The sequence below is a fragment of the Gallinula chloropus genome (assembly GCF_964237585.1).
Source record: "Gallinula chloropus genome assembly, chromosome: 15".
Classification (NCBI taxonomy): Eukaryota; Metazoa; Chordata; class Aves; order Gruiformes; family Rallidae; genus Gallinula; species Gallinula chloropus.
In genome coordinates, this window is record NC_140100.1 from 49,259 (window position 1) to 62,023 (window position 12,765).

The following is a 12,765-nucleotide window of genomic DNA, read 5'->3' on the forward strand; positions in this document are numbered from 1 at the left end:
TGGCGGCGCCCATCTCCGTGCGGCTGCGGCGGAAAAATGGCCGCCGGGGGGCTTCCGGGCATGGCGGCGCCCATCTTCGTGCGGCTCCGGCGGTTAAATGGCCGCCGGGGGGGCTTCCGGGCATGGCGGCGCCCATCTCCGTGCGGCTGCGGCGGAAATATGGCCGCCGGGGGATTTAGTGCATGGCGGCGCCCATCTCCGTACGGCTCCGGCGGTTAAATGGCCGCCGGGGGGCTTCCGGGCATGGCGGCGCCCATCTCCGTGCGGCTCCGGCGGAAAAATGGCCGCCGGGGGGCATCCGGGCCCCCGTTTGGGGGCGCGAGCTTGGGGGGGGCTACATAGCACAGCTGCCCCGTTCGGGAAGCTAAGCAGGGACCAGTTCGGTCAGCGCCCGGATGGGCGACCTCACCCCGTCTTCGAATCCCCGCACCTAACAGTGCCCCCGCCACGTGCGCCCCTCCTCCCAAAATCTGACCCCCCCCGAGGGAGTCCCATCACCTTCGAGGGTTCCCCGGACCTGACAGTGCCCCGGCCGACCCCGCGACGGGCGGCGGAACCCCCCCCTCACCGGGAGGGAGCGGCCGCCCCGCAATGGCGGCGTCCCTCGTTAAAGCGCCCTGCCGCTCGCGCTGCGCCGCCCGGCCGCAGTCCGCACGCAGCGGGCTCTGCGCGCACCCGCGCAGGAACGCGGCGAGTGTGCACGGAGGCAGCAGAACGCGGCGGCTTCCGTGCGCTGCGCCACCCGGGCGCAGTACCGCTGCGTGTCCGCAAGGCGGCAGCACCGAGGACCCCCTGGTTCGAATCCCCGCTCGGGCCTTTCCGCCAGTGCTCGGGCCTTTCCGCCAGTGCTCGTATCTCTCCGCCTCTGCTCGTATCTCTCCGCCTCTGCTCGGCCCTTTTCGGCTCCCCCTGCCCCACTAATTACCCGTCTGCCGCTGACCTGCGCTCATTAACAACCCCCCATCTCCTCCAGCGAATTCAACCCCCCTCCCAACCCTACTGCGACCCCTCTGAGAGCCCTCGAACCCCACCCTGGCCCCTGACCCCCTAGAAGACCCCCGAAGGAACCCCCAACACCCCAAAAATAGACCCTAGAGAGACCCCCCCAGAACCCCTCAGAGACACCCCCCCCCCCAAAGAGCCCCCCCACGATCCCCTAAAAAGGCCCTTAGGGCCCCCCAACTCCCCAAAGAGCCCCCCCCAAAAAACCCAGACCCCCCAAACAGACCCCATAAAGAACCCTAACCACCCCCCAAAAAACCTGAGACTCCTTAAAGACGCCCCCAAGCCCCTCACATCCCCCCCAAAATGAGACCCCATAAAGATCCCCTCAAAGAACCCCACACCCCCCCCCTTAGAGAACCCCCCCCAAAAGCCCTAGACCCCACCAAAAAGAGACCCTGTAAAGACCCCATAGTCCCCCAAAAAGAGCCAACCGCCCTGACTCAGCTGCTGCCAGCCCCATCGATGGAAAGATGCCACAACAACAGTGGCCTTGGCCACGCTTTCTTGGAAACAACTGGTTCCCTCATCACCTCTGAATAATAAAAATTCTAAGGCATTTTACAACAATGTCCAATACAACAGTAAACTGCTGCCAAGTATAACCCAGAAAATTGTTAGCCGATTCTCCTCTGTCGAAACCGTTGCCAGCTTTGGGCTGAGATGCCTCCAAGGTTTGGTCACCTTCGTCTTCAGCCAACATTGCCAAGTCTCTTGGCTGTTCTTCTGGATCCCCTGGAAGAAGACTGGTGACTGCCTGGAGAAGTGACTCAATCTGCTCTTCTGTTAGTCTTTCCTCACTTTCTTCCCCCATCTGCAGGTCAAAAACCAATACATTGTTATTCAATCCATACTTCCTTCCTCAGCTCCAAACAGGAAGACTCAGCCCCAGTAAATACTGCTTTCAATGGATGCAAGACGTAGCCTGAACTCATCACAAAAGCATTTTACAAAGTGGAACTCTTGTAATATTTATAACAACACAAAACAAAAAAGCTCCCTTGTTAGCCACGACAGCTGGCATGCCACAGTGAGACCCTGCTTCTGTTACAAGGAGAACACCACGCTCAGAACAGGCTTTCCTCCTAAAGCCTCTCAGCCTAAGAAAAACCAAACCAAAATACCCAAAGAATTCCCACAAACTAGAAACCCCCACAAAGCCCAAAAACCAAAGAAGCCACAAACCCCCATTAAAGACACACACAAACCCCAGACCCCACAAGAAAAAGCTGCGGGAACTCAAAACACCACAGAAGCCCCTAGCCCTCCCCCAAACCCGCAACCCACAGAACCCCAAAGCCTTCAAAAGGCAGAGAACCAAAACCCCCCCTTAGAACCCCAGTTAAAAAAAACAAACCAACAGAAAAACCTCACAAGCCCACACTAACCCCACAAATCCCAGAGCCTGTAAAAAAACCAACCCACCCAACCCCTATAGCCACAAAAACCAGGAAAAAAAAAAAAAATCAGTAAAACTACAAACACCTTACCAACCTCCTTGGCTCATTTTCTGAGAGGAGCCTGCACCAGCAGACAGACTAACACATTTTAATCCTAAACTCGGTTCTCTGCGTTCTTTCTCTGCCCCTTCTCTACATCCTTTTCTTTCAACTTCCTCTTCCTACCCACAAGGCTGTCTAAACCAATGGATAGAAACACTAACCCAGGTAACAGTACATCCAGTTCAGATAAAGGCAATGAAATCACCAGCGCCAATACTACGACCTTCTTACAGGTACCACAAGCTCCCAAGAACTCACCTGTAACAGGAAAAGAGGAGAAACCATAGAGACCTTAAATGCAATACGCCAAAACCCGAAAGAGACTTATTCTTGTATATTGAATGTTAAAATCACATGCATAATTACAGAATTCTTTACAGCTGAAAAAATATTTTTAGAAGACGACCCTGACAGTCTACCTGCAACTGCTGCAAGATGTCTATAATAAACCCCCACAATTTTCTGTAATTAAAAAAAACAAAAACAAAAAAAAAAAAAACAGGGAAGAATGCAATCAATCATCCAGGTAATTCTGAGTTAACCGATGCCCTGAATGGGACAAGTCGAACCCAAGCTAACACCAGCCAGTTTACTGCAATGCTTGTCTAGCATACACATATATAAATCAAAATGACATGTGGCTAGAGGCCAGGTGCAAAAAAAAATAAGACATTTGCACACCACAGCAGACAACCTGCCGAGGGCCACGATATGATATGCTGCAGCAGAGTCTTGTGGCTGTTCGCTCAAACACGCTGGTGGAATAGTCTGCATAACCGGCCCTGTGCACGATTTACATGGGGTTTTCTAAGCTATGCCTGATGTGGCTAAGGGATTTTTACTGGGCAATCCTGGTTTAAGACCAGTCTCGGCTCCTAAGGAATGCCAGCCAACAAAGATGTTTTCAGCCGTTAACAAGAGGAACAGAAATCCAACGACGAGCTGCTGCTTTTAAAACGTGGAGTCATCATTGTGACAAATGGCACCACACAGATCTCTGTTAACACATTTGTAGACAAAGTGGAAGACCTGGGGTTGGGGACAGCTGTGCAACTCAGCCTTCATTTCCCGAGGGCAGGTATGCTCCGTCAGCTGCTGCCAGGTGTCGTCGACAACAAGAAACGGGCTGCACTCTGCCGGCTTGTCCACCTCGAACTTCTCAGCGCAGAGCTGGCGAACATCTTCGGTGGTTATAGACAGTCTCACCAGGAAAGATCTTTCCTGTACATCCACAGTACACTCCCTGGAACGCAACATGAAGGTGGTTCTGTAGAATGAGAAAACACACATCAGCAACTCAAAAACCCCAACAGCTGAAGCGTCAGCAACAAACCTGTCCCCACACTGAGACTCACCCCCGCGATTCCCACGCCCGACAGCCACCTCGCCAACTGCAATACTGGTGGCAAAACTGTGGCAAGCGGAACAGAAATTCCTAAGCCAACACCCTCCTTTCCTCATATTACACTCTAACCCTGCAATTACAGCCAAACAGGACTTGTCCTGCCGAGCAAAACCAGGAAACAAAATGCAGTGAGGCTAAGCAATGTCTGAGGCAGCAGGGTCGAGAGATGGTGCTGCTGCACTACTGCCACAAAACAGGCACCTCCTATCGCCGTGTCAGTCAGAAGGAATAAGAAAAAAGCCTCTGCCAGTGGCAGCAAACGGTGCTGATCCCCAAGTTACTGCGTGATAAGCCATCTGCATTCTTATGCTGCAGCACGCAAAGTGTTTTAGGGTGCTTCAGTCCAGTCAGGACACTTTCATTGCATTAAACCGGTGACAATCTGGGGTCCGAGCCCGATTTAACCGGCTTTCCCATGACAGCTTTTTTTCTTTTTTACAGTAAGGCTTAGAGGGAAGCAGAAAGAAAGCTTCCTCGGCAACATTAGGCTAAACCCTAATGGCAAAAGCCTCGTGGCAAAAGCTGGACCTTTTTTCTGTGTTGAAACTGACATGTTCTTACAACTCCGATAACATGGAAAAAGTCTAAGTGCACCCTACAAGGAAATGCAGTTCTACCTTTCAGAAAGCATTTAAAGAGGAAAAAAAACCAAGCAACAACTGGGGGAAAAGCAACCACAAACATCTTTTGAACACATGAACAAAGCAAGCTGCTGTAGCGTGCTTTTTTTAAAAAAAAAAGACATTAACTGTGGTTACAGACTGAAAAAGATACAATTAAAGGAAGTGGAAAAATGGCACAGTGAGAAAGACCTGTTTATCAACTCAGCGGGTGCCAATGTCTGTATGCTAAACCAATCAGGCACGCTAAATCACAATGGCAAAGATGTACATTGCACAAAAGCAAGCCAGCAAAAGCTACCATTGAGAAGGCGGTTCTACCACTTAAGTTCCAAGAAGCACTCTTATCTTTAACAACGTATTTTTACAGCTTGCAAACTGAAACACTGAAGCTTTGCAGCAGCATTTAAACGAGGTCAGGACTGACCCTGACGAAACAGGGCCTATCCGTTTCTGTTACCGGTGTGAAGCAATTATGAAAAATCAGCCCTAGAGGAGGAAAATCAAGCTGCAGTTTTAGTTCCTAATGTATGTAACACACAGATGTTTTTAAAAGCACGCGCTTTAGACAGACGGGACTGCTTCGAGAAGAGGCTGAAGCTCCCACAAGCACTCCTAACATATACTAAGTATCAAAGTTATTTATGGAGCGGCAGAAAATTGTACTCAATCATCCTCACAATATGGCATTTTTTGCCTTTTCATCCTAGAGACGGAGGGAGGATGAAGGCCTTCCGGGGTCCGATAGCTGATAAAACTGCAGGAGCCCATCACAAGTGTAGCTACCACATTGTTAAGTCACGATGACTCCCCCTGCTCGATCGAAAATATCTCACCTCATAAGGCAGAGTCCATCAGTAGATTCCCAGGTCACACAGGCCTGCACTCTGCGAGCTGAACAGCTTTCTGTACTTCCACTTTACAGTGGAACCATGAGACTCTCTTGTTATGCTACTGATGTTGCCAACTTTAGGACCACCCTTGGATGGATTTCTACTCCAACAATGTCATCAAAATCTGCGCTGTGAAGAAGAGCCCACCTTCCCTAGTCCTTTGCTTCATTTTAAGAAAAATAAACGAATGACAGGTTACCTTCTCCATGCAGAAAACACAGATCCATCGATTCCACCACGTACTCAACTTCAGTATCCAGCTCCAGCATGTCACACCTACTCACCCAGTGTGATAACACAGTCAAGAAGTCATCATTTTCATTCAGCCTCCCTGAGACAAAGGGAATAGAGACAGTCAGAGACAAACTGCGCTTTCCTTACCAGCCTCACCGTTTGAAAGGAAAGTGTTGCTTCGCTGCCTTCGCTGAGAAGTACATCTGTATTACTCTAGATCCTCCTGTAACCAGTGCGCAGCAAAGTGGGTGTCACCTGACACTGGCTGGACAGGACGCCAATGCCAGCTTCGTCCCATACTCTCTAGCGAGCGCAAATCTGACGATGCACACTTTGAGGCGTGCTCTCCTCAGGCAGCAACTCTGTCTTCTGCAGGATCTGCTGGAGATGCCCCTCGTTTCATGAACTGCTGCCAACAGCACCTGCATTTATGGAGAATAAAGCATATTCAAGGGTCAGCTTGCTGCCTGGGACAGTGAGATATAGAATGAAAAAAAAAAAAAAAGAACACCAGACAACAGGCTAGAGAAATTGTTGGAGAAAACAAGACAGGTGCAGATCACGACAAAGAGATGGAAAAGGAAAGTAACTGCAGTGGCCTGCAGGACAGAGACGGAAGACGAAAAAAGGAGGAAGAGAAAGCAGGAAAAAAGCACAGAGAGAAAAAGAAAAGGGAGAGGGAGATGAAGAAAGGGAAAGGGAGAGAAGAAAAGGGAGCAGGACAGTAGAATAGAGAAGTACAGGCAAGGGGAAAAAAAAAAAAAAATCAGAGGAGTAGTAAGAAAGGGCAGGGGTCAGTGGAGGGCTGGGAAGGACCAAGACTCACAAGAAGGACAACAGGTTCTGGATGGGTAACCACCCAACTCTTAAACTTTTGGGGACTTAATGGGTACAAGGTATCCAAGAAGAAAGCTCAAATAGCAAGCCAAACAGTAATGTCTCCAATGGGCTTGGACATTTCACAAGGGCAACAAAGGCTGACAAGGAAACAAAAGGCAGAGCAGAACCTGTGCTCCATTTTCATTTACCATAAAAAAATTATAGAAACCCTGCGAGCCACGGAACCCCCAAAAACCCAATTAAAACCACAAAAGAAACCCAAACCAGAAAACCAACAAAAGACCAGAGCAAAATAACCACCGAGCCGAAGAAACCAGCAAACCCGGAAACCCCAGACACCACAAGAACCCCCGATAACCACTGAACGCCACAGCAGCCACAAGAGAAGCCCTAAGCCCTCCTCTGCCAAAACAGCCCCGCGAGACAGAAAACCCACAAGCCGCAACTAGAGAGAGACACAGACCCACACAAACCCCCAAATCCCCCCAAACCTGCCAGCCCCGCGGCCCGGACACGCTCAGACTGACCGGAAGAGTCCAGTCGCGCCCCGCCCCGCCGGCCCCTTCGGTGCCCCGTGTCTCCCGTGCCGGCTGCTCGGGGAACGGGAGCTCTGGCCCGGCCGCACCCCCAAGCCCCCGCAGCGACCCCCTCCGCGCTCTGCCCGCGCGGCGCGGAGCCCCCCCTCCCGGCCCAGACACCCCGCCGGACGCCGCGGAGACACGTCCCGGCACGGACCGGCGCCGGCAGAAGGCCGGCCGCGGCTGGGGGGGGGTGGAAGGCGCGGCGCCTCGCCGCCCGCGCGCCCCGCACCGACCCCCGGCCCGCCGCGACCACTCGCGCCGCGACCCGCCGACCGCCCGGCCCCGGCCGACCCCGCGACGGGCGGCGGAACCGGAGCCTCACCGGGAGGGAGCGCCGGCATCCCGACGGGCCCCCTCATCGCCCCGGAAAGCACGGGCAGGCTCTTCGTGGCAGCTCCGCGGTTATACTGCCCGGAAAGGAGCGGGGCATGCCGGGATATACTGCCCCGGAAAGGAGCGGGGCATGCCGGGATATACTCCCCCGCAAGGGAGCGGGGCATGCCGGGAAACATTACAGTGCGGCTCCGGCGGAAAAATGGCCGCCGGAGGACTTCCGGGCATGGCGGCGCCCATCTCCGTACGGCTCCGGCGGTTAAATGGCGACCGAGGGGCTTACGGGCATGGCGGCGCCCATCTCCGTGCGGCTCCGGCGGAAAAATGGCCGCCGGGGGGCTTCCGGGCATGGCGGCGCCCATCTCCGTGCGGCTTCGGCGGTTAAAAGGCGGCCGGGGGGCTTCCGGGCATGGCGGCGCCCATCTCCGTGCGGCTCCGGCGGAAAAATGGCCGCCGGGGGGCTTCCGGGCATGGCGGCGCCCATCTCCGTGCGGCTCCGGCGGTTAAAAGGCGGCCGGGGGGTTTCCGAGCATGGCGGCGCCCATCTCCGTGCGGCTCCGACGGAAAAATGGCCGCCGGGGGGCTTCCGGGCCCCCGTTGGGGGGCGCGAGCTTGGGGGGGGCTACACAGCACAGCTGCCCCGTTCGGGAAGCTAAGCAGGGACCAGTTCGGTCAGCGCCCGGATGGGCGACCTCACCCCGTCTTCGAATCCCCGCACCTAACAGTGCCCCCGCCACGTGCGCCCCTCCTCCCAAAATCTGACCCCCCCCGAGGGAGTCCCATCACCTTCGAGGGTTCCCCGGACCTGACAGTGCCCCGGCCGACCCCGCGACGGGCGAAGGAAACCCCGCCTCACCGGGAGGGAACTTTCGGAGCGCTGCGGCTTCCGTGCGCTGCGCCACCCGGGCGCAGTACCGCTGCGTGTCCGCAAGGCGGCAGCACCGAGCGATCCCGCGAGGGCGGGGGGGGGGGGTACCGGCGCCTCTCCGGGAGGGAGCGTCCGGTGACCTCACAGTGCCCCGGCCGACCCCGCGACGGGCGGCGGAACCCCCCCCTCACCGGGAGGGAGCGGCCGCCCCGCAATGGCGGCGTCCCTCGTTAAAGCGCCCTGCCGCTCGCGCTGCGCCGCCCGGCCGCAGTCCGCACGCAGCGGGCTCTGCGCGCACCCGCGCAGGAACGCGGCGAGTGTGCACGGAGGCAGCAGAACGCGGCGGCTTCCGTGCGCTGCGCCACCCGGGCGCAGTACCGCTGCGTGTCCGCAAGGCGGCAGCACCGAGGACCCCCGTGTTCGAATCCCCGCTCGGGCCTTTCCGCCAGTGCTCGTATCTCTCCGCCTCTGCACGTATCTCTCCGCCTCTGCTCGTATCTCTCCGCCTCTGCTCGTATCTCTCCGCCTCTGCTCGGCCCTTTTCGGCTCCCCCTGCCCCACTAATTACCCGTCTGCCGCTGACCTGCGCTCATTAACAACCCCCCATCTCCTCCAGCGAATTCAACCCCCCTCCCAACCCTACTGCGACCCCTCTGAGAGCCCTCGAACCCCACCATGGCCCCTGACCCCCTAGAAGACCCCCGAAGGAACCCCCAACACCCCAAAAATAGACCCTAGAGAGACCCCCCCAGAACCCCTCAGAGACACACCCCCCCCCTCAAAGAGCCCCCCCACGATCCCCTAAAAAGGCCCTTAGGGCCCCCCAACTCCCCAAAGCGACCCCCCAAAAAACCCAGACCCCCCAAACAGACCCCATAAAGAACCCTAACCACCCCCCAAAAAACCTGAGACTCCTTAAAGACGCCCCCAAGCCCCTCACATCCCCCCCAAAATGAGACCCCATAAAGATCCCCTCAAAGAACCCCACACCCCCCCTTAGAGAACCCCCCCCAAAAGCCCTAGACCCCACCAAAAAGAGACCCTGTAAAGACCCCATAGTCCCCCAAAAAGAGCCAACCGCCCTGACTCAGCTGCTGCCAGCCCCATCGATGGAAAGATGCCACAACAACAGTGGCCTTGGCCACGCTTTCTTGGAAACAACTGGTTCCCTCATCACCTCTGAATAATAAAAATTCTAAGGCATTTTACAACAATGTCCAATACAACAGTAAACTGCTGCCAAGTATAACCCAGAAAATTGTTAGCCGGTTCTCCTCTGTCGAAACCGTTGCCAGCTTTGGGCTGAGATGCCTCCAAGGTTTGGTCACCTTCGTCTTCAGCCAACATTGCCAAGTCTCTTGGCTGTTCTTCTGGATCCCCTGGAAGAAGACTGGTAGACTGCCTGGAGAAGTGACTCAATCTGCTCTTCTGTTAGTCTTTCCTCACTTTCTTCCACCATCTGCAGGTCAAAAACCAATACATTGTTATTCAATCCATACTTCCTTCCTCAGCTCCAAACAGGAAGACTCGGCCCCAGTAAATACTGCTTTCAATGGATGCAAGACGTAGCCTGAACTCATCACAAAAGCATTTTACAAAGTGGAACTCTTGTAATATTTATAACAACACAAAACAAAAAAGCTCCCTTGTTAGCCACGACAGCTGGCATGCCACAGTGAGACCCTGCTTCTGTTACAAGGAGAACACCACGCTCAGAACAGGCTTTCCTCCTAAAGCCTCTCAGCCTAAGAAAAACCAAACCAAAATACCCAAAGAATTCCCACAAACTAGAAACCCCCACAAAGCCCAAAAACCAAAGAAGCCACAAACCCCCATTAAAGACACACACAAACCCCAGACCCCACAAGAAAAGCTGCGGGAACTCAAAACACCACAGAAGCCCCTAGCCCTCCCCCAAACCCGCAACCCACAGAACCCCAAAGCCTTCAAAAGGCAGAGAACCAAAACCCCCCCTTAGAACCCCAGTTAAAAAAAACAAACCAACAGAAAAACCTCACAAGCCCACACTAACCCCACAAATCCCAGACCCTGTAAAAAAACCAACCCACCCAACCCCTATAGCCACAAAAACCAGGAAAAAAAAAAAAAAAAAAATCAGTAAAACTACAAACACCTTACCAACCTCCTTGGCTCATTTTCTGAGAGGAGCCTGCACCAGCAGACAGACTAACACATTTTAATCCTAAACTCGGTTCTCTGCGTTCTTTCTCTGCCCCTTCTCTACATCCTTTTCTTTCAACTTCCTCTTCCTACCCACAAGGCTGTCTAAACCAATGGATAGAAACACTAACCCAGGTAACAGCACATCCAGTTCAGATAAAGGCAATGAAATCACCAGCGCCAATACTACGACCTTCTTACAGGTACCACAAGCTCCCAAGAACTCACCTGTAACAGGAAAAGAGGAGAAACCATAGAGACCTTAAATGCAATACGCCAAAACCCGAAAGAGACTTATTCTTGTATATTGAATGTTAAAATCACATGCATAATTACTGAATTCTTTACAGCTGAAAAAATATTTTTAGAAGACGACCCTGACAGTCTACCTGCAACTGCTGCAAGATGTCTATAATAAACCCCCACAATTTTCTGTAATTAAAAACAAAACAAAACAAAAAAAAACCAGGAAAGAATGCAATCAATCATCCAGGTAATTCTGAGTTAACCGATGCCCTGAATGGGACAAGTCGAACCCAAGCTAACACCAGCCAGTTTACTGCAATGCTTGTCTAGCATACACATATATAAATCAAAATGACATGTGGCTAGAGGCCAGGTGCAAAAAAAATAAGACATTTGCACACCACAGCAGACAACCTGCCGAGGGCCACGATATGATATGCTGCAGCAGAGTCTTGTGGCTGTTCGCTCAAACACGCTGGTGGAATAGTCTGCATAACCGGCCCTGGGCACGATTTACATGGGGTTTTCTAAGCTATGCCTGATGTGGCTAAGGGATTTTTACTGGGCAATCCTGGTTTAAGACCAGTCTCGGCTCCTAAGGAATGCCAGCCAACAAAGATGTTTTCAGCCGTTAACAAGAGGAACAGAAATCCAACGACGAGCTGCTGCTTTTAAAACGTGGAGTCATCACTGTGACAAATGGCACCACACAGATCTCTGTTAACACATTTGTAGACAAAGTGGAAGACCTGGGGTTGGGGACAGCTGTGCAACTCAGCCTTCATTTCCCGAGGGCAGGTATGCTCCGTCAGCTGCTGCCAGGTGTCATCGACAACAAGAAACGGGCTGCACTCTGCCGGCTTGTCCACCTCGAACTTCTCAGCGCAGAGCTGGCGAACATCTTCGGTGGTTATAGACAGTCTCACCAGGAAAGATCTTTCCTGTACATCCACAGTACACTCCCTGGAACGCAACATGAAGGTGGTTCTGTAGAATGAGAAAACACACATCAGCAACTCAAAAACCCCAACAGCTGAAGCGTCAGCAACAAACCTGTCCCCACACTGAGACTCACCCCCGCGATTCCCACGCCCGACAGCCACCTCGCCAACTGCAATACTGGTGGCAAAACTGTGGCAAGCGGAACAGAAATTCCTAAGCCAACACCCTCCTTTCCTCATATTACACTCTAACCCTGCAATTACAGCCAAACAGGACTTGTCCTGCCGAGCAAAACCAGGAAACAAAATGCAGTGAGGCTAAGCAATGTCTGAGGCAGCAGGGTCGAGAGATGGTGCTGCTGCACTACTGCCACAAAACAGGCACCTCCTATGGCCGTGTCAGTCAGAAGGAATAAGAAAAAAGCCTCTGCCAGTGGCAGCAAACGGTGCTGATCCCCAAGTTACTGCGTGATAAGCCATCTGCATTCTTATGCTGCAGCACGCAAAGTGTTTTAGGGTGCTTCAGTCCAGTCAGGACACTTTCATTGCATTAAACCGGTGACAATCTGGGGTCCGAGCCCGATTTAACCGGCTTTCCCATGACAGCTTTTTTTCTTTTTTACAGTAAGGCTTAGAGGGAAGCAGAAAGAAAGCTTCCTCGGCAACATTAGGCTAAACCCTAATGGCAAAAGCCTCGTGGCAAAAGCTGGACCTTTTTTCTGTGTTGAAACTGACATGTTCTTACAACTCCGATAACATGGAAAAAGTCTAAGTGCACCCTACAAGGAAATGCAGTTCTACCTTTCAGAAAGCATTTAAAGAGGAAAAAAAACCAAGCAACAACTGGGGGAAAAGCAACCACAAACATCTTTTGAACACATGAACAAAGCAAGCTGCTGTAGCGTGCTTTTTTTAAAAAAAAAAGACATTAACTGTGGTTACAGACTGAAAAAGATACAATTAAAGGAAGTGGAAAAATGGCACAGTGAGAAAGACCTGTTTATCAACTCAGCGGGTGCCAATGTCTGTATGCTAAACCAATCAGGCACGCTAAATCACAATGGCAAAGATGTACATTGCACAAAAGCAAGCCAGCAAAAGCTACCATTGAGAAGGCGG

At 52.9% G+C, this 12,765-nt stretch overlaps 1 protein-coding gene across 2 annotated transcripts; it reads right to left on the bottom strand.

Moving 5' to 3' along the window:
- Positions 1-1,490: 1,490 nt before the first annotated feature.
- LOC311197185 (uncharacterized protein) lies at positions 1,491-5,942 on the bottom strand. Of its 2 annotated transcripts, XM_084270914.1 has the most exons (5): positions 5,813-5,942; positions 3,534-3,771; positions 2,924-2,966; positions 2,666-2,762; positions 1,491-1,816 (listed from the first exon to the last, which is right to left on the bottom strand). In XM_084270914.1, the coding sequence occupies exons 1-5, from the start codon at positions 5,857-5,859 to the stop codon at positions 1,789-1,791; spliced, it is 453 nt and encodes a 150-aa protein (XP_084127040.1). In that variant the 5' UTR covers positions 5,860-5,942; the 3' UTR covers positions 1,491-1,788. The 2 variants fall into 2 exon arrangements, 1 of the variants encoding a protein (XP_084127040.1); XR_014617617.1 differs by lacking the exons at positions 2,924-2,966; positions 5,813-5,942 and having other exon boundaries at positions 3,534-3,878.
- Between the last annotated feature and the right edge of the window lie 6,823 nt (positions 5,943-12,765).